The sequence below is a fragment of the Calypte anna genome, chromosome Z (assembly GCF_003957555.1).
Source record: "Calypte anna isolate BGI_N300 chromosome Z, bCalAnn1_v1.p, whole genome shotgun sequence".
Lineage (NCBI taxonomy): Eukaryota > Metazoa > Chordata > Aves > Apodiformes > Trochilidae > Calypte > Calypte anna.
Genome location: NC_044274.1, coordinates 67,361,312 through 67,388,573, shown reverse-complemented (window position 1 = coordinate 67,388,573; position 27,262 = coordinate 67,361,312). Strand labels below are relative to the sequence as shown.

General features: G+C 40.8%; 1 protein-coding gene across 3 annotated transcripts in view; it reads right to left on the bottom strand.

The window, feature by feature from the left end:
- The window catches only part of ATG10 (autophagy related 10), an 86,771-nt gene extending 75,798 nt beyond the window's left edge, over nt 1-10,973 (bottom strand). Inside the window, exons 1-3 of one of the 3 annotated variants that reach the window (XM_030467978.1) lie at nt 10,912-10,973; nt 8,974-9,099; nt 4,030-4,149 (exon numbers count right to left, since the gene is read on the bottom strand). In XM_030467978.1, the coding sequence (XP_030323838.1) occupies nt 4,030-4,149; nt 8,974-9,099 (246 nt within the window). In that variant the 5' untranslated portion in view covers nt 10,912-10,973. Of the gene's footprint in view, nt 1-4,029; nt 4,150-8,973; nt 9,100-10,549; nt 10,665-10,911 lie in introns of those variants that run through there. The other 2 variants (XM_030467981.1, XM_030467982.1) reach the window with 2 other exon arrangements.
- Nucleotides 10,974-27,262: the final 16,289 nt, after the last annotated feature.

Genomic DNA, 27,262 nt, shown 5'->3' with positions numbered 1-27,262 from the left:
CCAGGAAGGCTCCAAATATTTGGGTATGAGACAATGAGATGGAAATTTGGAAACTTTAACTGTTCATATCACCAATGAGCTGAAATAAACTTTTCAAATAATTTGATAAGGTTCCTGAAGATCCTGTAAGATTAGCACATTTTTCGATACTGTTATAACTGATAATTGATTTCCTACTTAAATGAAGTTACTTCAGCTATTCTGTGTTATTTCCTGCACTGTATCATTATGCATCAGTATCTCTTCACAGATTAAAAAAGAACAGAACAGTAATAATTTTGCATCTCTAGAGTTTCAACGTCCTAATTGTACTCTTTGCTACAGCAGGATGTATTCAGTGATTTATTCAACATCATCTCTTCACTGATGCATCTTTGGTCTTAATTACTTAAACAGGAGTTATATCCTTACTATGGATAACTTTCCTGTATTTCCCTCCAGCTTCCAAAATTTGTCTTCTAATTTTACTCCTAATTTTCACCATGCCTGCCAAAACTAATGTTCTATTTGTAATCTCTGAACTGGATTCCCAGGAACAGGAGAAAAAGATCTTGTGGTCTCTTATGCCCTGTCATATCATAGAATCACAGAAAGTGAAGGGTTGGAAGGGACCTTAGGAGATCATCAAGTCCAATCCCCCTGCCAGAGCTGGGTCACCTACAGGAGGTCACACAGGAACACATCCAGGTGGGGTCTGAATGTCTCCAGAAAAGGAGACTCCACAACCTCCCTGGGCAGGCTGTGCCAGCATTTTGTCACTCTCACGGTGAAAAAGGCTCTACTTCTGTTTACATGGAACCTCTTTTGCTCCCACTTGCACCCATTGCCCCTTGTCCTGTCATGGGTCCTCACTGAGAAGAGCCTGGCTCTGTCCTCCTGACTCTCTCCCTTTACATATTTATAAACATTTATGAGGTCACTCCTCATTCTCCTCTTCAAGCTGAAGAGACCCAGCTCCCTCAGCCTTTCCTCTTAAGGGAGATGTTTCACTTCAGATGTTCCCTTAATCATCTTTGTGGCTCTGGGCTGGACTCTCCCTTGTCCTTCTTGAATTGAGGGGCCCAGAACTGGACACAATATTCCAGATGTGGCCTCACCAGGGCAGAGTAGAGGGGCAGGAGAACCTTCTTGACCTACTGACCAATCCCTTCTAATGCACCCCAGGATGCTATTGGCCTTCTTGGCCACAAGGGCACATTGCTGGCTCATGGTCATCATGTTCCTATACCACAGTATAATTTTTTTCTTTCTCTTATTGTCATCACAGGTTCTCTCTAACAATGGATATTGATTACTTGGAGCCTAATTTCCTAATTTTTCATTACTTGCTGTTCCTTAATTAACTATCTTACAAAAAACTATGTGTCTTATCTTACCAAGCCTCGATGGAGATGATCAGATGGAAATACATCAGTAAGACACAAGCAGCAGAGATACAAAATAGAAAAGAATATAACACAACAATAATGCTTAAACTCCAAATTGTGATTTATTAAATTGTCAATGGCCAATTTATTTCCAAAATAAAATTCTTACCTAAAGCCAATTTAGACTTCAAACTATAAAAATAAAAGTTGTACAGTTTTTAATTTAAAAAATACTAAATATTGAAGGCATAAAACCAATAGAAACCTTACCAAATTCTACCAAGGTCACATCTTTTACTGAACTCTGTTCATCGGAATGTATTTCAAGAACTTACTGAATGAGACTGTAGTAAGCCCATAACACTATGTGATTTATTGGTGCATGTAATTCTACTAAGAAATGTAAATAACAGACTGTTAGAACACTGCAATAAGACTCTCACATTCAATATCTGTGGAAAAGAACATGAATCCTCTATATGCACTGCTATGTTTGAGCAAATTTATCCCCTCTACAGTCACCACTTCCATTTTCCTCCTAAGTGCAAAATATATAGTTTTACTCTATATATCCATAGCAAATTTCATCTTCCAACTTAGTGGTGTGCTTCTCCCATTTTCTAGATTAAATAAATTTAACAGCCTGGTTACACTCTAGTTCAATGAAGAATATAAATTTGACATAATCTCTATTAGATAGTGAATATTTTAGAGAGGAAACTCAATTTTTTTCTTATCCATAGCCTCACGTCTTATAAACTACATAATTTTCTAAGGCCTTTATCTTGCTTCACTCTTCAGCTATACTGCTACTATACAACATGAACAATGTCTCTTTCCCATAGAGGACCAGCACACGTTCAAGGTCCCTTCCAACCTAGGCATTTCTATGATCCAAAACAGAAATCTTTCACAGTATTTCAAGAAGGAATTACCAGTATAGGTACCTTGATAAACCACAGTCTGGCCTGTAATCATATTTCAGTATACTATGAGGACCCTGTTTCAGTGTGTTACAGACTCTGAAGCTTTTTTGTGTTTCCATAAAATGGAGAACCTGGAGCTTTTTTGTGTTCTGACACTTTTTCTACAGCTGATACATCTTCCCAGACAAAGGACTCAACAGTTTTTTTCACATTCACTCTGTAATGAAGAATTGATTCATTACCAAAAAAAGAGCTGTGATTGTCATAAACAGTTTTCAATATAAACAGTAACCTGTTCTTTCAAGTCAGGACTGAAGTATTCCAACACTGTCAGAGTGACAATTAAGTATAAAATCTCTAAAGCACTGATTTTAAGAACTACTAGAATTTAAAGGAAAACTTCAAATGCTTCAGCTACCCTTCAGACTACTGACATTCTGCTTAGCAAATAAAGGCAAGTCAGTGATTCTAAAGACTGTATGGATTCCAATTATATGGATTTCAATGTATATCAAAGTTGGTGTATCAGCAATGGGGTTGTAAATTGTCCTTTCTTTTTTTTTTTTTAGTGGATTGAACAAGTTTTTTATTGATAGAACCACGCCTTCTTTCCAACTTACACATATCATGTAAATCCTGGGTGTTCCCCATGGCACTCTGAGGAACCAAGGTGATGCTTTAGTCCAGCTCTGTACTTGCACTGACCAGACAGACAGAACAAAGATGAAACTACTACTTGCCAGTAAATGTCCTGCTTTCCCAGAATTTTAAGAACCAAATACCTTCTGAAACATAGCTGAACTCAAAACCTAGCAGAAACAACTACATGACAGACTAAAAAGCAGTATGACTGTTTTAAGTGACATTTCCTTTCAGAACCCAGGCCAAATGAACAGTCATTTCAGACCCTGTCCCAGGGTCTCTCTTGGGAAAAAAAACAAAACAAAACAAAAACAAGTGTGCTGATGAAAAAACAAAAGCAATTATTCCAGAAAAGGTAACTGGAAAATATACCATGTTCATCTATTCCAGTTTATAATATACAGCATACCTTGTTTTCAATCAATTTTAACCCAGCATTTCTTTTTATATTTATGGTAACAACATAACAAGGGAATGAATTTCTGCAATTCATATCTTAACTAGTCAGTAATCTGGAGGTCTAATGCAGAACCAACCAAGCAAGTAATTATTCATATCAGTTGATCCTAAATTTATAGAAGGGTTTTCACTTTCTGGAAGAAATAAGTTTATTCTCCTAAAATACTAAATCTATTTTATTTCCCACAACCAGTTTCAAAAAATTGCTCAGTATTTTAAGTTAGTTCCACCATAGAATAGTACGTATTAACTACAAAATTTTCATACACAGCTTAATTATCAGCACTTCAAATTAATATTAACCTCAAAGTTTTCTCCATTTTTTTAACTAATAATTACTCTAAGATAACTAAATTTTGTTCTTTGATCTTTTTTCACAGAAAGTATGTCAGTGAATCTATGTGCAAATAAATATTAGCCTTTCATAAGAAAAAAATATACATAAAAGATGCGTGAGCTTTTCCATTTCCACACAACTTTCATCACCAATATAGCAGGTACATCTCAATGAGAACAATCAGTAATTTAAGATTTTTAAAACCTTTTTTGGAGAAACTTAAATTAAGAGCATAGTATTTTTTAAAATCCTCTTCATGGTTTATTTTTTATATACAAAGTCTAAAACCTGTACTTACTTCAACGTGTGCAAAAAATGTTTGTTCAGTGTTATCATTATTTTTCTCCTGCAGATCTGGTGAGATGTTTCTGTTTCTTACTTGGAAATGTGTTTTACTAAGGTAACCATCACCAAGGTCCTGCGTTCAGAAAATAAGAAAGAAAAAGATTTTCTGTAACCAAAATGCTAAATGTTGTCACTGTTCTAGAAAATAAACAGAGCGTGGTACTTAGGTGTAAGGTCCAGGTCTTTTTATAGGCACTGTTGACTGCACTGCTTTTCAGTATCTTCTCACAGGTAGTTTACATTCATTCTTGATAGTAAAAGAATGTAAAGACTTGAACAATAAACATAAAAATGAATATATAGCTACTAACTGGACAACCTCCACCTGGAGATTGGGATGAGCACTAAAGAACTGAAAGACAGTGCACTAAGGTCATAAAAAGATGAGCAGCCTTTAACAATTTAAACCTATTTCAAGCAATGCATTCATGCCAGTACAAATTGCCAGTTCTTGATTTGGTTTTGCTCCATTCCCCCTTTAACATTCTTAAGAGTCACAAAAAAAAACCACAACAAACCCACTTCAGAACTTATGTGTAGAGAGTCACAATTTGTGACCTGATGATCTCAGAGGTCCTTTCCAACCCAGCTGATTCTATGATTCCCTTCTCTTGATCACCTGTGAGTGTAAGAGAAAACAAAGATGGACCTTCTCCCAGCTCCCTCTTTATCATTCTTCTTCCCTGGACACATGGTCTACAGCTCTAAAGGGCCCTCCTTTAATAATTTGAGACTGGCAGGGAAAGGTTTTAGGAGCTTTTCCCTCTTCCTGACCTGACTAATCTGCACATACTTCTCTCTTTTTTTTTTTTTTTTTTTTTTTTTTTTTATTAGAAATAAAAGGAGAAAAAGTTTAATAACAGACCACTGGAAAGCATACACTATGAAAGAAAGAGAGTATGCAGAACACAAAGGACAGTAGTTGCATGTTAAGAACTTATTTCTCAAAAGAAACAAATTAATTGAGGTTTTATTAGCTGTTTCATTACTTTTTATTTTAGACAAACACAAAGTATATGCACAATATCTGATGAAAAGGGATTCTAATCAAAACAGTCTCCACAAAATTCATTAATGCAGCATTAAATTGCTTGACAAGGCCACAAATTTAACTATAATTTAACTCTTTGGTAATTTGTCATTACTAACAGTTTATTTCATGTATTCTGACCTTTAAATACACACAAGGTTTCATTCTGACACACTAGTTGTCTCTTTTCAAGGACACTAGAATGCATGCACATCCAAAACCTGTTATGGGCTATTTGTTTACTTTTTTCTTATCAAGTTTCACATCTGATGAAAACGAAAATCCTTACATGTACTTTTGCCCATGGATATAGCATGACTCACGTACTATGAGCAATTATCTCACTAGTAACTTCTCCTGCTGCAAGCTTTTTTCTCACTAAATCTCATCAAGCATGAATCCACCACATCTTGCTGGATGTCCTGGCTGCAGAACCAACTGAATCCTGTACAGTGAAGAATCAATCATTTCAGACAACAGTGACAGAAAATTTAAGCCTAACTACTTGATACAAAAGACACTCCTCTCACTCTTAACATTCCAGGTCTCTCCTTGTGGAGCTTCTTGCAAGCATCAGCAAGAGCAAAGCAACTTCAATTGGTATTTATCCCCCTAAGAGAAAGTAAAGAAAGTATTACAGCCACCCACAGAGGTAAAACGCCCCCAAGGCACAATGAGCTTTGCCAGAGAAGGGTTTGGATATAGCATTCATCTCCCTGAACCAGTTCTTCCTGTCAGCAGAAAGGAGCCAAGCTCTACAGCCTTTGCATTCTATAGTATTTCAGTGTTATGAAAAGAATTCATGGATAGCTGGAAATAAAGAGGTAGCAGTCTCTGCAGTTGATAGCTGTATGTCAGAGGCCAGAGGAGAGGTAGCAGGGCAGGGAAGCATCCCTCCTCTTGCACTCTCTGTATTTTGTACACTTCTGTAAAAATAAACCAACACTTCAGAAAGGACTTTGATCCCACTGGTGTAGAGAGGGGGTCCATTTCTAGTCCAGCTGTCCTGTGAGTGTCATAAGCAAACGTGAACTGATAGAGCCTTTGATATGATTACCCAGATTAACCCAAAAGAACAGGGCAACTAGCACCCTTCACTGACAATATTTAACTATCCATTCCTGGTAACAGCACCACATTCAGCTTCATCAGGTCCTACAGTAGAGGTGATCTTGGCTTTTTCACAGATTTCTTCTGAGAAAAAAAATGTATTATAAAAATAACACCGTTTAGAACATGTCACTTTCAGCTATAAATACAAAGCTCTGCTTGGGCCATCTGAGCTTAGGCCTCAAAAGGCAGATCCACAAAAACAACTATTTCATCATCTAAATTTAATCTCTACAGAAAAAAGCACAGGAACACAAGAACACAGTTCTACAAGCCTGGTTTACTTGTGTGGTCTTACTGCTATCAATGGTTCTATTCACATGAGTATGGAATGAGGAACAGGATCCAAGTGAATTACATCACCAAAATCAAGAGTGCCCCAAACTACCCACACAACACATATTGGTAAAAAAAAAAAAAAAAAAAAAAAAAAAAGCAACAAGGCATTGAGACATCTTGTTAACAAAAAGCTTCCTTCCCAGATAATATACTATAGGTTGTCTCAATGGCCAGGTTTTTATCACACACTGAAATCACAAAGTCACCAAGCAGGCCCACAAAAAAAAAAACAAAAAAAACTTTTAAATTTTTTTTAAATGTGAGAACAAAAATCCATCTCATTCTGCTATTCCCAGCAAAGCTTCTTATTTCACAGAAAGTTCAAACTTTGACCCATGTATTAAATTCCCAACAGCAACTCAGGGCATCTTTCTTTGTTGAATAAATCCTCACAAATACAGCCTTGGACTGAAATTTTAAGTATCAAATGGTTGCCTGTTAGAAAAGGTTCGTTGTAACACTTGGCTAATATCTGCACTCTTTTTTTTTTTTGTTGTTAGAAAAAAAAGAAAGAAAAAGGGAAAAAAAAGTTCTACACACACCTAAGACAAAGATCTTGCTTCTTCCTAAAATTCTTTCTCATTTGTGATGAAAGGGTTAAAAATGCTAATGTATAATTACTTATGTAATTACAGATTCATTGTGGGACTTCATGTATTTCAAAACGGTACAAGCATGACTTATCTCCCTTAGATTCAAGGAGTATGGGAAACCACTGGAGCCACTGAAGTAAAAATAAAATAAAATAAAAACCAATAATAAAAAAGCTACAGAAGTAACAAAAATACACAGCTAATAATTAGTATCCCAAACGATCCACTACTAACAGCAAAGCAAGAGAACAAATGAAGCATTGCTCATCCCTCAAAAAAGAGTGACAAAAAAACCCAACCTAAACCAGTGTGAACTTATTATCAAATAAAAAATATGAGAAGCATTTGAAGTAGAAAAATCAAGTCTTTGGAATATTTCTGTTGCTACTTTAGAATAATACCAGTTACATAGCCGTAAGCCACAGAGACTATGAAGTTTTAATTTCAGCATGAAGTGGCTACCATTAGGTATTTTTAATCAGCATATAAGAACTGCCAAGCACCAAGGAAGTTTCTGTGAAATAGCTGGCATGCATCAATGTATTTTTACACATTGGCTAATTTGACTAACTATGCACATATTAGTTTGACACCATCCCAAGTGAAATAAGAGAAGATGTCATATAGAATTTAGTAAACAAAGAAGAATATACAATAAATGCAGTTGCTTTTTAAGAAAAATAGAATTTGTCAAGGTAACTTAAAAGGACATGTTTGGCTGGTAAACATATAAGTCAAATTATGCTCAGACTTCATAAGATAACTGTTGATTCTGCAGACAAAATAAAATAATGCCACACTATCACACACCAAAGGATGAAAAAAAAATGTTAATTTTCAAATGTAACTTTAAAGGGGGGATAATCATAACAGAAGTAATTCATAGAGTCCTGTGAGCCTAGCCTTGTCCCCAGGCTACTTAGAATTTTCATTAACAACCTAGAAACAATATATAACTTTTATTGGTGAGGTTTGAAAGTGAAGGGGAAGCAGCAAATAATGAGGCTTGATCAATTCTACTGGCTGCATGCAACTAACTCATACTTTAATACAAAACATTAAGTCACAAATCTAGAACAAAGTCTATGTGCTATTTCAGCTAAAAAGATTAGAGTGATCCTCGGATATGTAACCACCAGAACATGCCCAGAGTAGGAAAGTTTTAAATTTCTCATGTTATAACATTCATTGTATAGTTTTGCTCAAAAATTAACAAAAGGGGATTTATATACTGGATTTAGAGATCCACAAGAAAGATTAAAATATTGGGAAACATGTCAAAGTCGAAGAGCTTATCATGTTTTGTTTTTACACTGACAAGGTTAAGGGATGAATTCATCTGAATCTAAAAGTACCAAAAAAGGGAGAGTTCTGATGAAAGAAAGGCCCTCACCTTAATAGGCAAGGTGGTTAAGATTAAAAGTACTAGCTTTGTCTTTTTTTTTTTTTTTTTATTCAATGTTAAGCATATCAAATGATTCAAAACGCTTGTTGAGAGCTGTGACTGTTTCCCCCATCATTGGGAATTCTGAAAATGAAAATTATGTAATGCCTTACAAGACATTTTCTGATCAACACAGAAATTATCTCACTTAACCTTACCCCTTTGATATACAAGTTGCACCAGACCACTCCAGCAGTTTGGATTCATGAACCCTACTCAATAGATGTACTGACCTAGAGCCTCATGTAAGCTACCTATGTGTTATTTTGGTCTTGGACCAGATATGTAAAATGTCATGTATTTCATCTGATGTAAACACCTGCTTCTGGTGGTTGTCAGCAGCTCAGAAAGGCCAGCAACACTGTGATTATTAATACTTACCTTGCTAGTTCTCCACTCCCAACCATCTCCTATCTGCTGGGAATGATTAATGAATTCTTCACAGTACTGCTTGAATTTTTTTTCTTCCAAAAAGAAGTCTTCTTCACTTGCCATGCTACCTGACATCTGTAGAGAAAACTAAACGTTAGTACTGACAGATACAATAAACACTAAAAACCCTGACTTATACCATTGAACAGTAAAATAACAAATCACTGCAAAAATATCAGAGAATCACAGATATAAAGAGCAGCTGAGGCTGGAAGAGACCTCTGCAGACTGTTTAAGTTTAATCCCTCTGCTCACAGTAGGGTTAACCAGAGCAAGTTGCTCAGGACCATTTTCACTTAGGTTTTGATTATCTCCAAGGATGGAGATGCTACAACCTTCTCTAGGGAACCTGTCCCAGTGTTCAATTATCACAGCAATAAATAAGTTTTCTTCTGTTTAAATAAAAAAAATAATCTGTTTGTGCTCATTGCCTCTTCTGCTTTCACTGCATAAGTACTTAAGTCTTGCTCCATCATCTTTATTTCCTCCCATCAGGCATTTAGACACTTTTATAAGATCCCACTGACCTTCTCCCTTCAGCCAGCACTCTCAGCCTTGCCTCACACATCAGACACCCTTAAAAATATTGCTGTCCCTTCACTAGATTTGCTCCAGTGTAGCACTGTCTTCATTATATCGGGGATACACTGTAATGTCAACATGTTTCCTCAGCAGTATGGTCCAACCAGCAACCGGAAACCTGAATCCACTCTTGGGCCCCTCCCACGAGCATTAACACCTTTTCCTTTGACAATTGAACTGCTCCATAAAAGCTCAACAAATCTGCTTGTGGATCCAGACCCTACAACCACCACCACCAGAGTCCAGCTGGAGCAGCTGTTCTTGCTCTTGGTTGCCCAACAATCTGGCTTCAGGGGGCTGGTGGGTGCTTCAGATGAGCACATTCCCTTCTGGATTCTTAAAGATAACAGAGAATTGCACTCAGAGAATGTGGACAGCTTTACTTTTTCTCCCTCTTCCAAAGAGGATGCATCACGTTCCATGTTTATGGAAACCATACATTGCTGCAGTACCACCATAGTCAGGAGCTACCCCATCTAGACAAGACCTTTTCTTAAGAAGAAATACAAAGAACACCCTTCCTACCATGTTCGTTATTTTTCAGGATCTAGCCCTAAATCACAGCATTCTGTCTTGCTCATGGCATATATTATTTATTTAGCACTTGAAATCATGCTTTCAACAGCAGTCAACCCAAGGCCCTGCTCATCTGTTCATGCTACATGGATGTCAAGAGGAAATGTGGAAACCCAACCCTGTAGATGTTTCTGCCATTCTCCCATTTCCCAGTCCAGATGATGGGACTGCAAACCTGTGCCAGGTACACATTATGAGCAGAGTTCTCACGATTTCAGCACAGCGATGTGATTCAGGGTTATGGACAGACACCAAGCTAAGGGCACCTCTGCAGCACCTCTCCCTTTCTTCCCACAACTAACCCCAACAAACTGAGGACCAGACCCCAGCCCACCCATCCCAACCCCCGGGCGGTCCCCGCAGTGACCGGGACAGCCGGGCAAGCCCCGACCCACGCCCACACCGGCTCGGCGAGCTCCTCCCGCAGCCCCCAGCCTCACACCCGCCACGGGAGGTGCAGCCAGCCAGGGCTGAACACTACTGGGGCGGGCGAGTCCTGAGGAGATGGCAGCGGCGAACCCCAAGGCTGAGGCGCGGGCATTCCCGTCCCGCCTGAGGCGAAGGGAGGCGAAGCCCCGGCGCAGGCCGCGGCGGCCGCGCACTGAGGAAATGGGGCCGCACCAACCCCTACCCTCCCCCCCAATCCATCCCCCAGGGACGGCTCCAGAGGGGATCGCGGGACTGGGGAGAGCGGGAGGGAGCAGCCCCGCCGCACCGCCCTCCACATACCGTGCCGCCCTCCGCCTGCTCCGGGCCGCGGACACCCAACCCCCACACCCACCCCGCAACCCTTCCCCCGCGCAGGCGCGGCCCTCAGCGAGCGGCGGGAGGGAGGCAGGAGGAGACTGCGCAGGCGCGGTGGAGGCAGCGCGGGCGGGAAGCTCCAGCTGAGGGTGCGGGGGGTACGGGGGGTGCTGGGGTGGTCGTCACCGCCTTCCGAGGCTTCATGTTGGCCGTGTGAGGCTATGTGTGAGGCGGGGAGTCGCGGGCGTTTTCAGCAGGGAGCCCAGGAAGGCTGTTGCCGTCAGCCTCCTGCTCCCGACGACCAAAAAAGCGTGAACCTGAGGTAGATGAGGCTGGGCTGCTGCTTCCAGAACCGCAGCAGTGCCAGTTCTATCGCAGTACGTCCTCATGTAATGTTTATAGCTGGTTTTGCAGGCTGACTTTGCAGGCCTTTCCCTACGATATCTTCACATTGCCGCTTCTCCCTGAAGGTGGGAAATAGTAACATAGAATCACAGAATCATCCGGGTTGGAAAGCACCTCTAAGATAGTGAAGTCCAAGGCTTGATCCGCTGCTACTGTGGCTCCCAGCCCATAGCACTGAGTGCCTCATCAGTCTCTTCTTAAAAACCTCCAGGGATGGAGAATCCAACCCCTTTCTGGGCAGCCCATTCCAATGTCTGATCACCCTCTCTGTAAAGAATTTGTTCCTAATATCCAACCTAAACCTCTCCTGACACAGCTTAAGACCATGCCCTCTTGTCTTACTGAGAGCTGCCTGGAAGAAGAGCCCGAACCCCCCCCTGGCTACAACCTCCTTTCAGGGAGTTGGAGAGAGTGATGAGGTCTCCCCTGAGCCTCCTCCAGGCTGAACACCCCCAGCTACCTCAGCCCTTCCTCACAGGACTTGTGCTGGATCCCTTCACAGCCTCCTTGCTCTTCTCTGGACCTGCTCCAGCACCTCAATCTCCTTCCTAAACTGAGGGGCCCAGAACTGGACACAGTACTCGAGGTGTGGCCTCACCAGGGCTGAGTACAGGGGCAGAATCACTTCTCTGGACCTGCTGGCCATGCTGTTCCTGATACAGGCCAGGATGCCATTGGCCTTCTTGGCTACCTGGTCACACTGCTGGCTCATGTTCAGCTTCCTGTCATTCCAGACTCCCAGGTCCCTTTCTGCCTGGCTGCTCTCCAGCCACTCTGTCCCCAGCCTGGAGCTTCCCATGGGGTTGTTGTGGCCAAAGTGCAGGACCCGGCACTTGGCCGTGTTGAACCTCATCCCATTGGAATCATCCCAACTCTCCAGTCTGTTCAGTTCCCTGTGCAAGGGAAATGAAAATGAAACTGAAGTGGCTGAGTCACCCGAGCACTGTCCTGTAATGTAACACAAGGGGGTAAGCAGAAGAGTGATCCAACATGGTTATACAGTTGTCTGTCTAGATAAAAATAGGAAGAAATGGCTGAGTCTCAACAAAAGGTCCTCCTGAGCCATTCCCTGGAGATACCCAAGGTGGATTTCAATGTTCATGTTGTTGACCAGCTGTGTGGTCTTTATAATTACTTTTACACCTGAGAATTTGTTAGGTGCACAGAAACTCGTCGTGCTATGCAAGTGTTCGAAGAATTATTCTTCAATTCATGATTCTATCAAACCATACATTTTTTCAGTAGTAAGGCCTTGCCTGGCATGACTAAAGCTGTAGTATGTGCAGGATGCATAGTATTTGCATAGGCTTACATGGAACATAAAATACTGTCTTTACATATTTAGGTGTAAACTGCTGTTTGAGAGGGTTTTACAGCTGTTGTGTTTAGACTAAACAAGAGCTGTTCCATCAGCTTCGGAGAGCCTCCACAAAAAAAAGGTGCTTTGCTCCAGCTCCTTATAATCTGATGCTCTCCAATTTGCACCATTCCCAGTTTGCTTGTAATTTGCTGGGTGAAGAGACCTCAGAAAGGCCAAAGCTTCTTTCTGGGATCTTCCTGGTGTAAAATATTTTTCTTTGTTCACAAAATTCCATTATTATAGCTTTTGGCTGTTAGCAGCTTAGTTCTTCAAATATGTACCATAATTCATTTTTAAAGATAATTTTCACTAGGTATTCCATCTAAGTCTCTAACCTTCAATATTAGGTATAGATAACATAGTTTTGTTTCATGATGGTATTCTGTAGAATGATGAATTGTGTGATATACTTTGAACAGATTATGGTACCTACACAGATTACTATTTTGACTCCATATATTATTTTTGAAAGCAGTTGCATGCCTTGGGTGATGTCATTATAACTACAATTATGATTCTGTAGTCATTATTTAATCATCAGAATTAATTATTTATATTGTTCTTCACTGTTTCGTATAAATATTGGGGACTTGAGTTTTGGTAAATAAACACCATGTTGTTATCCAACCTTGAGTTTTAAAGGAAGATTTTTACATTATGGGATATATTCTGCAAGCCATTTTTGCTAACAGAAAATGCCTGTGATATGGAAAAAATGTGCATTGCCTTGGAAGCTGCAGCTCCTGATTTCTAATTTTAGCTTTGTTACTGTCTCTCTGGGTTTTCTCAGGAAAGAATCATTTGGTTTAAGACACAGCACATTTAAAAAGTGGCTGATAGGGCCCTGATTTTGCACTGAAGTTAGCAAAGGAGTTGCTGTGACTGGAAGTTTCCAGAAAACTAAGCCACAGTTTCCATATATTCAGGTCCATTTATGTTATGCAAAACTGTGTGTACACAGCCCCTGTAAAAATCAAGGGCATCCTGTAACAAGGATCAAATGGTAATTTTTAGTGTGTAGTCACTAGCCATACTCTTGGGGTATCACAAGCAGGCAATATCATTTATGGGTCTGAAACTGGAGGTATACAGTGATAACTAATGGTATATTGTTAAAATTAATAAATTAATAATTAAATTAATAAACTTAATAAATTTAATATCTTCTTCCAGGTCTTCCTGGTTTCCTCATGATGAGCATAATTAACTCTTTATGTTACAGAAGCTAAGGTCTGAAACACTTAACTTAGAAAAACTGTAGCAGAAATACTGTATATCTATATGTAGACAGGAAATTGTCCTCCCTGCTAAGGGAGGATTCTAATGTACAATGTGGGAAATATTTTTGTTCAGGACGCTATCTAGACCAGAACTAAGATTCATTTTACACATATAAGGTAAATAAATCCTAGTGCTAAGACCCAAAGTCACTTATTCCAGTTATTCATCTGGTATAGGTCTGCAGGCCCACATATAGAATTAGCAGTTCATAATTAACATTGAAGTGAATCAAGACAGACAGATACTGGTGACAGGAAAACACATTTTTATTCTTGAATTCTGCAAAATATCATTACCCCCAGTCATATTTACTAAGATGATGTTTTTGGGCACCTCTTTATGATCAATCTGGCCAATGTGCATATACTGAAGAATTATCCTCCAGGAAAGAGCATCAAGAGGTGATCTCGTCTGTCATGGCAGATTCCTGGCTGCAGGTTTGCACCCTCATCCCAGGGAGGGTGTTGGGGTGAGGCTTTACAGCTGCAACTGTTTTGTGCTTTGTTCTTAACAGGTTTTGTAGGGTGCAATCCATAATATGCTCTGCTTGCCACACAAATGGCAGGATGAATCAGAACGTAAGCCTCCTCTGTACTGACTCTGCAGCTAAGTGAAAGGTGAGGAGACATAAAGCCACTTTTCCTCATTTCAGGCTGTCTTGGAATCCAGCTTTCTCTTATAGCTGCTCTAATTTACTTTTGCTGGAAAAAAAAAAACAGCTTCAAAGCTGTTTTCCTGTCCATACCAAATGCTTTTCTTGCTTTGGGACCCCTTCTGAGCATTAAACACACACACACACAGCAACATCACCAGAGGTGTGCCTGTTAAAATGTGTGTGTGTGTAGTTCAGTGCTTGTTGTATCCCAGAAAGTTTGACTCAATGTTGTGTTACTCATGCCCCAGCATTGTGTGCACACAGCATCCTGTACCCTGGGGAGGTATAGCATCCACGTGTTTGATTTCAGGATTTCTGGGGATGACCATAGATGTCCTTCCAGGAATTAGATTGTTTCTTGAGGTTCATTTGACTTTGCGAAACCCTGTTTTTCCCCTTGTGGTCCCAAAGAGGGAAATAAATTACTTTCAGAGGTGAATGCTTTTGTAGCTGAGTGAGGTCCTAGGTAGCACAGGAGGTACTAAGGGCCTGCAGATGCCCCCAGTTTCTCCTTAAAGTGTTGTGCCAGCCAAAAGAGACAATCTAGCTCAGTAAAGGCATGATGGATGATAGGGAAGCAGTGTTTTGAACAGCAATGCAGGAAATACAGCAAGGTCTGTGACACCAGAGTAATGAACCCTAGAGCCCACGGACGAAGTGAGGTCCTTCCCAGTAATGTTGTTACCCATGGAGCATCACTGCTCCCTGTTATTTTAGTAACAACTAATTTCTCCTATTGAAGAACCTGAAATCCTTCTCAAAGCGCATAGATCCCAAGGGGAAAAATCAGTTACAAACCTAGCAGTGGAATAGTAGAATAGGAGTGTGCATTTGGCTGATTGAAGCCACTCACACTGGTGCTGTGAAAATAACCTGTGATGTCAGCTAGGTGAAAGCCAAGGATGTGTGACTCTGCACTTCTGTACCCCCAAGAACATTTGCTGGGATGTGAACATGGACCTACAGCACTGAAACTAAACTGATTTGTGCTGTCAGAAAGTATGCCTGTTAGCACCTGTGCAAGTTTATGAAGGACAGACAGGACATACTTCTGTAAGAAATTTGCAAATTGACGTGGAAAAAAAATGTTCTTAAATTTGCTGTAGGTGGAGGCACATAGCCTGATGATGATCTTCCTGTTGCCAGTTCAAAGCCACTTTTTCAAATACAGGCTAAGTGAGTGCAGAAAGAAAGATCCCAAACCATATAACTTGAAGTTAATGTGCAACAGAGAAAGCAATGAATAAAACTGCAACCAGATGGAGTGAGAATTGTGCACACTGTCTGGTGTGTCCCTTGCCTGTCTTTCCTGATAACCTCATCTCATGTCTGTTGCAGTGTTTCAAGCTGAGGATCAAGTGCATTGGCCTCTTCCCATGGTAAGGCTGAAGGTGTCCAGTTCAGGGCATTTCCAAACCTTGTATGGTTGTGTGCAGCAAGGAACAGGAAGGGTTTGCACCTGCATGAACAACCATAGATCTGGTTCTCAGTGAGATCCACTGTGGTGACTCTACAGCTCTCCCTCAGGCTTTTCCTTCCTGAAGTTAAGACTTTAATGTTTTATTACCCTCTGGCATTCTAAATACAATAGTTGTGGTAGCCAGGGAGTGGAGTTGGAGAAAAGGGGCTAGGCTTGCTTGTTTTCCTGAAATAGCATTTCCTGCTGCTGTTAGAAGAGACAGAGCAGTCAGCTGCCAGGGTCCTTGGGCTCACCAACCAAACCTTAGGTTTTTGCTTTCTGTTGCCAGTTTCCTCCCATAGCTGCTGAATCCACCTCCTGTATGCCTCACTTGGTACTTCGTCTCAGACATGTCTATCCTTCCTTCTTATTCTCCAAACAGCTGCAGTGTCCAGGCTTCTGAATGGCATGGGTACCTATTCTTATTTGGAAGTGCCTGTCTTGGAAATAGAAAAAAAAAAGTGTATTTATCTAGTTTGATGTAAAGTACTTTATTATCTTCACCAACATAAGATCGTGGCCTCTCATTCAGCATTTTAGTATCTTCCCATTTGTGAAAAATCCAGCAAGTGAACTTCCTCAGCATGATAAGAACATGATAATCCTTTTTAAAATCACATTTCTTTTATCATACAGCAAAAACTGAGAATAAGGTTGATTCCTAAGACGTCGTCTTTTATTTTTATGAGTCCTGTTTTCCAGACTTGCTCCCAAAATTATAAATGCACTGAATACTTAAGAATGAGAGCCAAAAATGTCAGCAGCCAGTGATGAGGTTTTTATAAGGACATGCAAATGTGATTTTTTAGAAGCCTACTGGAAGAATATAATATCCATTAATGGAGAGTTTAGGAGTCAGTCTACTGAGTTTGTTTCTTCATCAGTTTGGACTAACAAAGAAAATTCTTGCTACCTGAAATACATATGGAAGTATCAACTGCCAGGGTTGGAAAAATTCTGAAGCCATTCTGATAAAATGATGCATGGCAAGAAATTGACCACTCAATTGACTGAAAAGTATTAATGAAAAAAAAATTCTTTACGCCACAGAAAGGTTCTGCCATTTAAAATGGACATGCTAAAATATCACCTCTACACTAGACTTCACGAAATTCCCCCTTAACTAACATAAGTAAAAAAATTACTCCCATGATTTTGTTTATCCTTATTTGGACAAGGCAAAGGCTCTTTTTCATTCTGTTGAATTATTGCACTTCAGAAATTTACCAGACCTTCAAAATTCAAATCAGCTGCTAAATTACTAAGACATTATCAAATCCATCTTGTGATATTATTTTTCCCCAGAAAAATGGTACATTTATTCAGACAGTTTAACTTGCAGCGTGGCTGCATAAAATCAGTGCATGTATCAAGGAAGATGATATTTTGAATGATGCTGGAATAGTTCCCTGACCCTGAAGCTGTTGATGACTGCCACCACTGAAATGAATGTGAAAAAAAGGATCTGTAGACGTCCAGTCCTCCAAACTGCTGTCAGTAGAATTCCAGAATAAGTTACCCTGAATTCTCAGTACTCTTTTTTTAAACACACACCACCACCACCCCACTCCAATACTAACCTTGTAATTTCTGACTTCTTGCCTACGATTCCCAAATGCACTGACCCAGTTGACCAAATTTACCCTGGCATAAGAGTCTGTAACTCCCCCTCATTCACTGGAGCTATATTTACCTACAACACCGTTACACTGAGCTGGAATGTTTCATGCAGGGAAGGGGTAGAGGTTATCCAAACCACTTCCAGTCCTGAGCTTCAGCCATTGTACTTCAGCCACATGCAGCATTTTCACAAGGTAAATAATACAGTTAGGAGTCAAAGAAAGTCAGGAAGGCAAGAGGATGAAGAGCAGACTGTCACTGAAATTGGAATGATTTATTTAATAACAACGTGAAGCAGCACACTTTAGCTTCACCAGCTCATCAGTGTCAGCTCCCCTCATCTGTACACAGCAGTGACAGCTTCTTAACATAACAATGAAATCCACGGGCCAAATTCACCTCCTGTGTTACTCTGCTGAAGCTGATGCAGGTATGTCAGAATTCATTTAGTCCAGCAACTACTCTCAAATATATGGGGTAATGGTGGGGCTGCCACACCTGAAGAATGACAAACCTGGACATTGCAGGTACTGTGGCACGTGGCTGAAAGCATCAGCTTGACCATGCTTGTGAGGAGCTGACATTCAGGGTAGCCAGCACAGGCCCAGAACTGGAGGTGAAATAAATTCTGCAGAACTCTGCAGAGGGACCTGGACAGACTGGAGAGTTGGGCTGATTCCAATGGGATGAGGTTCAATAAGGCCAAGTGGCGGGTCCTGCACTTTGGCCACAACAACCCCATGCAGCGCTACAGGCTGGGGACAGAGTGGTCGGAGAGCAGCCAGACAGAGAGGGACCTGGGAGTCTGGATTGACAGGAAGCTGAACATGAGCCAGCAGTGTGCCCAGGTGGCCAAGAAGGCCAATGGCATCCTGGCCTGGATCAGGAACAGCGTGGCCAGCAGCTCCAAGGAAGTGATTCTGCCCCTGTGCTCAGCTCTGGTGAGGCCACACCTGGAGTCCTGTGTCCAGTTCTGGGCCACTCAGTTCAGGAAGGATATCGAGGTCCTGGAGCAGGTCCAAAGCAGGGCAACCAGGCTGGTGAAAGGACTTGAGCACAGACCCTATGAGGAGAGGCTGAGGGAGCTGGGGGTGTTCAGCCTGGAGAAGAGGAGGCTCAGGGGAGACCTCATCGCTCTCTACAACTCCCTGAAAGGAGGCTGTAGCCGGGGGGGGGGGTTGGGCTCTTTTCCCAGGCAACTCTCAGCAAGACAAGAGGGCAGGGTCTTAAATTGTGCCGGGGGAGGTTTAGGTTGGATATTAGAAAGAATTTCTTTACAGAGATGGTGATCAGACATTGGAATGGGCTGCCCAGGGAAGTAGTGGATTCTCCATACCTGGAGATATTTCAAAAGAGACTGGATGTGGCACTCAGTGCCATGGTCTGGTAACTGCAGTGGTAGTGAATCAAGGGTTGGACTTGATGATCTCTGAGGTCCCTTCCAACCCAGCCAATTCTATGATTCTATGATTCTATGAACTTCTCAAATGTCTTTGTGCAGTGCTCCAAAATGCTGCAGGCTCCATGCTGCAGGTACCTCATGTCTCCCCCAAACACACAGAGATGCACAGTGCAAAGGAAAAGGAATCAAGTTCCTTCTGGCCCGATTTACTAGCTCCATTTCAGCCTCAGCCAGATAAGTCCATGCAAAATCAGAAAAGCAACCACATCCCGTGTTCCTAGTAGCTGGAGGACAATGCTAAAACATCGTGGCTGGATCTGCACAGAGCTGACATGGATTTATAGGGAGGTTTAGCTGATACATAGCTAAAATGGAGCTTACAAGCATCCAGCTTACATATAGCTCTGTACCAGAACTGGCCACATCTGGCACATATTGTCCACAGATAGCTGAGAGTTAGCTGGATATGTATCAAATTAAATCATGTTTAAGAGAGATTTCTTTTTCTAGGAATTTTAATGAAAACAGCCAAATTCAAGAAGCTGAGCCAAAATAAGACTTGAATTTAAATTGTGGCTCCCTAAGGTACAGTGTATACATATTGTGTGTGATTTGTAATTTAGAGGCCAGAGAGGTAGTAATTTCATATGTAACAATAGTGGAATGTACCCCCAAGCACAGATGCAAATGAGACCCACCCAGCAGAAATGAAACCGAGAGATGTGTTTTCCCAGCCCTGTTTCATCTGCCATCCAGAAAGTTTACACAAATCCATGTCACTTTCTCTTTGTTCCTCTTTGTCCCCACACTTTGTAACTTTTGCTGTCCCCTTGCCTGCTCACAATCTAACAGCAAAGCTTTATGGATGGATGTATTTCGTGTTAAAATAATTTTCATTTATGTTTTCAACTGCACTTATGTTGTCTGTCTGGTTCCTTTTTTTAGGAAAAGGGCTTAGACACAGAAGCAGCTAAAAGTGGTGGTTAGCATCCTGGGACATTTTACCTGCTCTCTGCAGGTATCCAGAAGTTGAGAAGCAGCTGCTGTATCCTGTTTTATCAACTGGAGTGTTACTGGAGGCTACTGGTGAGGATGGTGTTACCCATTTTCAGCTCAACTCTGCTCCAATCTCTGCCACTACCTCTCTCTGCTACCTTTGGCAGGTTACTTGCTTCTTGCAGTTCTTTTCATCTAGCTGCAGAATGAGGATGAGGATGATAATGTAATAGGTGTTTTGAAGATTAACTCAATAGTACTTAAGGCCCTTTCAAACACTCAAGTGAAAGCATGGGTGTATAGAAAATCAAAGTGTAATTATTATGAAAATGTACATTATTGTTTAGAGTAAAAGGGAATCGAAGGCAGGATGATGAGATAATAAGACCACTGGAATTGAAGGATTTTGAGACATGATATTAAATAAGTGAAAAGAAGAACACTTAACTGAGCTTAGGGAGGGTTTTCCTAGCAAGTGATGTTCATTTCCTTCATGATTTTTTTTTTATTTTTTCATATTGGTATCTGAAACAAAATGTAAGATGTCTCAGTACGATTGGAAATAGGAAGTTGTAAAATGGTATTGTAATGGCCTCACTCTCTAACCATATTCACAGTCCCACTGAATACAACATTAACAAGGTAAGTCCAGATTTAGCTCCCTATTGTTTTATTATTATTGGTTATGTCACCACATAAAGGCCTACTGGAGATAATATGAGTCTATTAAAATTGCGAGGCTTTTTAAGAATTGCTTAACCAAAAAATACATTCAGATTTACCATATTTGGATTTATTAAAGATTAAAGGTCTGAATTAACCCACATTACCCTCAAGTCCCTTGGCTGCTCCTAGGAAGCCAATGTTACTTCTGGAACTAGTGTTCTTTTTCAGAGAACATTTAGTACTCCATGAAATGGAGTATCTACAACTCAATCCAGAAAAGGCTAAAGGGCTGACATTTATAAAGCTCAGGTTGCCACAAATCAGATTTAACTATAACTGTACTCTGCATGATATAAAGTCACTCATAAATGCGATATAAATCTGAGAGGGTGGAAGTTATATTACCCTACATTTCATTTATTGAACTTTCTTTAATTTATCTGCTTGTTTGGCTTACGCATTATCATGAGCACTCCAGTGGCAGCCCTGTAGTTGGGATTTCTATTTATAGCACACTCTCTCTTTATTGCATGCCCCTCCACGTTAGTTTCAATGAGGCAGTAATTAGGCCCTAAAACAGAATTAAGATATCTTCAATAATCGAATTTACATACAAAATTTACCCAGTATTCTTTCAAAAGACAATAAGCTTTTATAATTCTTCAGGACTGTGAAAGAGGATACATTTCTAAATGTTCCTTTTTCATATTTTCTCCTGTTTTTCTTTTAGTATTTTGGGGCTAAACAGCCACCATCTCCACAAATTTCAGATTTCACACATTCACATTTTTAGCCATAAGGCAATTCTGAACTTTCAAAATTAAGCATACAGCTATTCCCTGTAGGATAGAAGATTTCTTTTGCATTCTAAATAATTTCTGTCATGATAGCCAGGGGAACTATTTAGCTCTGTGTGATGCTGAACGAGAGTCAGATTTTGCTGTTAAATTGGAGAGAAATGGGCCTGATGGATGACTCCAAGATGGATAAAGAACTGGTTGGATGGCTCAGCATCCAAGTAGAAACCAGTAACCAGGGCTATCCCCCATGGGTTTTTACTGGGACCAATACTATTGAGTATCTTTATCAGTGGCACAGAGTGGAATTGAGTGCACCCTCAGCAAGTTTGCAGATGTGTGGGTGGTGTGGTTGGTTCCCTAGAGGGAAGGAATGATATCCAGAGGAACCTGGACCAATGGGCCCAGGGAAATCTCATCAACTTCAACAAGGCCAAATTCAAGGTCTTCCACATGGGTTGGGGCAACCTCCAGTACCAATAGCACCTGGGGGACAAAGGCATTGTAAACAGCCCTGAGGAAAAGGGCTGGGGGGTGTTGGCTGATGAAGAATTGGACATCAGCCAGTAATGTGCACTCACAGCCCAGAAGCCAACCATATCCAGGGCTTCATCTAAAGAAGGGTGGCCAGCAGGTCAAGGGAGGTGATTCCCCCTTCTCCCTCTGTGAGACCCCACCTGTAGTACTGTGTCCTGTTCTGGGGGCCCCAAGAGAAGAAGGATAAGACCTGTCCAGAGGATGGCCATGAAGATGATCAAAGGAACAGAGCAGCTCTGTTTGGACATAGGCTGAGAGAGCTGGAGTTGTTCAGCCTGGGGAAGATAATGCTCTGGAGAGACATGACTGTGGCCCATCAGTTCTTGGAGGGGGGTGTATAAGAAATGTGGGTCCTGTTGCAATGGGACAAGGAGCAACAGTTCTAATCTGGAAAAGGGTAGATTTGGGTTGGCTATAAGGAGGAAATTATTTTACTATGAAAGTGGTGAGACACTGGAACTGGTGAGAGAGGTGGTAGATGCCCTATTCCTAGGAATACTCAAGTGCAGGTTGTGTGGGGCTTGGAGCAGCCTAATCTAGTTGAAGATGTCCCTGCTCACTATGGAGGAGTTTTATCTGTCCTTTATCTGTCATTTATAGGAAGACCTTTATCTGTCCCTTCCAGACAAAGCCATTCTATGATACTACAACTTTTAAGGAAAAAAAAGCCAAAACCAACCAACAAACCCAAGAAATATTCAGCAACCTAAATTCTGGGTACATTTGCTAGTAGAGCCCCTGGTGTAGCTCTCAGTATTGTAGATGGTGCAATTAGGAATGTCAAGAGTGGCATTAAACATAAGTATTCCTTCAGTGCCATCCCTTGTCTCAATTAACTCCCGTTAACTCAAACACAAGTTAAGAAAACTGAGCACAGTAGTTTTCACTATGTAACATAACCAATCTACACTAACTGTGCTTGCCATCTAAACCTAATTGCACGTTTTGTGGTGTGCTTGCACCAGGGGAGTTCTGCACGTCAGTGGTGGATGTCATGGCAGAGGCTGAGGAAGGAAATCTGTGAGTGTGGAGGGGGCTGAATGGTTAAGCTGCATATTTCTGTCCTCTGACTGTCTGGGTTGGTGTTTTCAAGTGCAGAAACTTTACTCCAAAATTACCTTTTCAGTGTGTGGGAATCAGACAGATAGCAATTTGGAGAATGTCTTGAGGGAGCAAGGTGATTTGAGTGATGAGACTCATAAGCCTTGTAATTACAGTAATTATGAGACCATACCTCTACAGGTAAGAACTCATAAGTAAAAACATTAGCGTGACCATCTAAACAGCTCAGTAATTCATTCCAGGGCATGTGGTTACAGTGCAGTGCTTCACATAAACTTCTTGACTTTGTTGGCACTTGGTTTTACCTCTGAAGCTTGTGTTCATCTTGTCAGTGTAGATCCCTTTGTGCTGAACTATTTGTATGTAGTTTTTCTTGGACAAGTCTGTTGTGATAAGACCAGGAGCATCCATAGCAGCTCGGTTTAGGTGGTCACCTCTTACTGTGTGTTTTAGCCATTGTTTGTCCTGCAGCTTTATAAAGAAACAGCCTGAAACACTGGAATGTTCTGACTCAGATTTTACTGGGAGAAATGGATGGTGGGGAAAGTATGTACTCCACAAAGAGAATTTTTCTGCCCTACATGTCCTGCATGTGCTTCACTCGAGCCCTGACCTGCTGCCTAATGGGATGGATGAGTAAGGAAAGTTTGAAAGTATGAAGGAATGCCTCCTTCCTTGTAGTACTGTGCTCTTTTTTTGATTTATTTACTCAACACTTAGTGCTGGGTATGTCTTCTGTCACTGGACTAGTAACGTCACAAACCTTTTGAATGGTCCTGGGAGAAGCTTGTTCAAAAGAAGAATGCCTCTCACAGCACAGACATGCTGAGACACAGAATATTAAAATCACAGGGTCATTAGGTGGGACATTGTTAATATTCTTCAATATATGTTTGTGTCCATGAGCTATTAACACTAAATACCAGTCATAAAATGATGGTATCATATGGAAACTGTAGATGATTCTTTTGATTGCAGCCGTCTACAATATTTCTTCAAGGTGTGTGCAAGACAAGCTTGTGCACATCTTGTTTAGTTTGAACTTGTTTAGTTTTTTATTTAGATTCATTTTGCTGAGTTTTATTCTTATTTGGGAATACCTGCATTGTTCATCATTTATATTTATGATGCTAATAAAATGTATTTTATCATCCAATGATTTTTCTATTTCAGTGTTACAATTTTGTTTGGAATCTGGAGCAGCCTAATCACACAAGGTTACTACTGCATGCTAAAACCACTTTTAATATCAATGAGCTGTAGCTGAAACTACCTATTTATTTAAAATGTTATCGATAAGGAGTCAGGTGAACTATTTAAAATCCAATTAAATCATTTTTTTCTTAAAAAAATACATGGGCATAATATGAAAGAAGTTCTGTCCTAGATACCAGGAAAAAGCTTTGCATCCTGAGGACAGTCATGGTTATGTGAAAGGGTTTTCCAGTCTTCAGTCTTTATCCAGCTTTGGACATTTTCAAGAGAAAAACCCTGAGCTGAGAGAAACCCCAAGTGTAATAACTCACCCTGCTGTGGGCAGCATGGAGGATGAGAGACCTCCAGCATGGTTATCCTGTTGATCTGAGGGTGATTTTGGTTTATGTGGAATGGTTGTTGACAGTCTCTATGCCAGCACTTGGAGCAACAGGTATCCAGACTCCTGAGCAACTACCAGTACAGTCAGATGTCTCAAGATTTTTCTCACAAAGCTCAGCTTTACTATACTGTTGTTAATTATACAATTAAAACATAAGTCCTTGTAAAAGCTGCAACTTTTGATCAAACAAGAAGTCACTGCACCTGTCTTTCTAAAACCTGCCATATTGAAGCAAAAACAGCCTCAAAACCTCTGTATTATCTTTGTGCTGCTCTTGCACTAAAAGATTGCAATAGCTGTTTTGCAGATAAGGTAAAAATCTGCTTATTGACATAAACATGTTTTTAAACATTTTCTCCCCTCTAGCCTTCATAGCTTCTGTGTAATAAAACTAGTGTCCCCAAAATTTAGCATCACTTCTCACTTCCAGATATGTTTTTAAAAGAGAATTGGGTGAAACATGTAAAATAAGATCCTGACTTTTACTGGTTTGAAAATAAGCTGAAAATCTTTTTGTTTTTATTTTGGCTGAACCCCTATCTGGAATCTGTGCTTCAGTTCTGATTGTGTTTGCCTCATTAAGAAGGGTCCTTTTGTATTTTAGGAAGGCTGCTGAGGGATTAAAATATGGGATTATTTTTCTGGGCACTTTAACGTTTATTATTTCTTTGTTTTTATAAAATGGGAATTTATCCAGGACTTGAAGTGACCCTCCCACTAGCAGTGGCCCTCTGCAGAGCAATATTTTCGTTAGCAACACTATGAGCATTTTTACCTATTGTACATAAAATAATATGTTAAAAGGATATTACTACATTTGCAAAGCCAAGAACTCAAAAGTCACAAAATACAGAATATAGCTTTCATTTGTCTGCCTTACACATCAGCATTCTGGTGTAGTAATTAGTGACTGAATTGCACAGTTCTTGTCCACCTTTTTGGGGCATGGAATAGATTATGTTCTTTTAATGAGCAGCTATGCATTTTTTATGCTTTTCCTCGTTCTCTAGTATGTTGTCTCAAGTCTTATTTACTGTACTGAGTTTAAACCGTGTTTAAAAGACTGAATTATTAATTGCTTTCTGGGGCATCTCACAAAGCCAGCATTCCTCTTCATTAGAGGAATCTTCAAAGTTCCTGTGTGAGGTGAAGCAGCAATTCCTGTGACCAGACACTGGTTTATAGGAGAGAACTGTGGTGGACAGAAGGCAGACAGAGATATCTGTTAATTTGGTATGTCTAGGATTTCACTGTGTTCAGGGAACTCACACATGCCAAGGACAGCCCCCTCTGGTTTCCTTTGTGACCACGAGGACCAATGACTTCCATAAATCAGTTGGCACAAATTCAGGAAGCTAGAAAAAGAGGAGGAGACAGACAATGGCCACCCGTGATAAATTTGGTTAAATTACCTGCTTCATGTCACATACGAATCCCATGGCAGGGACAGAGCACTCAACAGTTTTAACCATTAAAGCATCCTTCCCGTGACAGCAAGATCCTGACTCACCAAACAAATAACTTCTGTGTTCTAGACCAAAGGACTTAGAGGTCCTACAGAAAACATTCTCCCTCTTAACAAGCAATACTTCATCTGCAAGCAGGCCCATGTCCACCCTGGGCACTGACAAGGGGAGAGCACCTGTGAAAAACACTTCAACCCAATATATATCATGTTTATACATCCCAGTTGGGTGTGGACAACTGGCCAGGAAACATCAGCCAGGAGACTGGTGAAGTTGTTACCAAGGGAACCCACTTCCAGCAGCAGGAATGTGAGTCTCAGTCATAGAAAGTTACTCTCCACACCACTTACAATAAACTTCTAGTAACACAAGTATTGAATAAATAAACTGCCAGCCACTCAGGATTACCACAACAAATGGACTGAGACAGTTCAGTCAGGCCTGGGACAGAACCACATCAGAACACAAAGCTCAAAGAGCAGAGGCCTGAAGAGCTACATCCAGGGAAACACCAGGGATGGCAGGGAGACTCCTGGCACACAGATGAGGGGGTTTGCAATCACAGAAAGGTGATGGCCTGAAATCCTTTCTGTGGAAACAAAGGTGAAGATGCTGGGGAAATGTCGCAGCGTGGACAGTTGTGCCACCTAACCACACCTGGGAACAGGAAAGAAGTCCTGTGGGTTGAAATGAAGACAGATTTAATAGAATGACAAGGATATAATAATATATAATAATATATAATATGTGATTATATATTGAGGAAGAAAAAGAAGATGATGATGAAGGGGAAGGGGAAGGGAAAGAGGAAGAGGAAGGGGAAGAGGAAGGAGGAAGGAGGAAGGGGAAGGGGAAGGGGAAGGGGAAGGGGAAGGGGAAGGGGAAGGGGAAGGGGAAGGGAGGGTGATAGGGAAAGGGAAAGAGAAAGGGAAAGAGAAAGGGAAAGAGAAAGGGAAAGGGAAAGGGAAAGGGAAGGGAAAGGGAAAGGGAAAGGGAAAGGGAAAGGGAAAGGGAAAGGGAAGGAAAGGGAAAG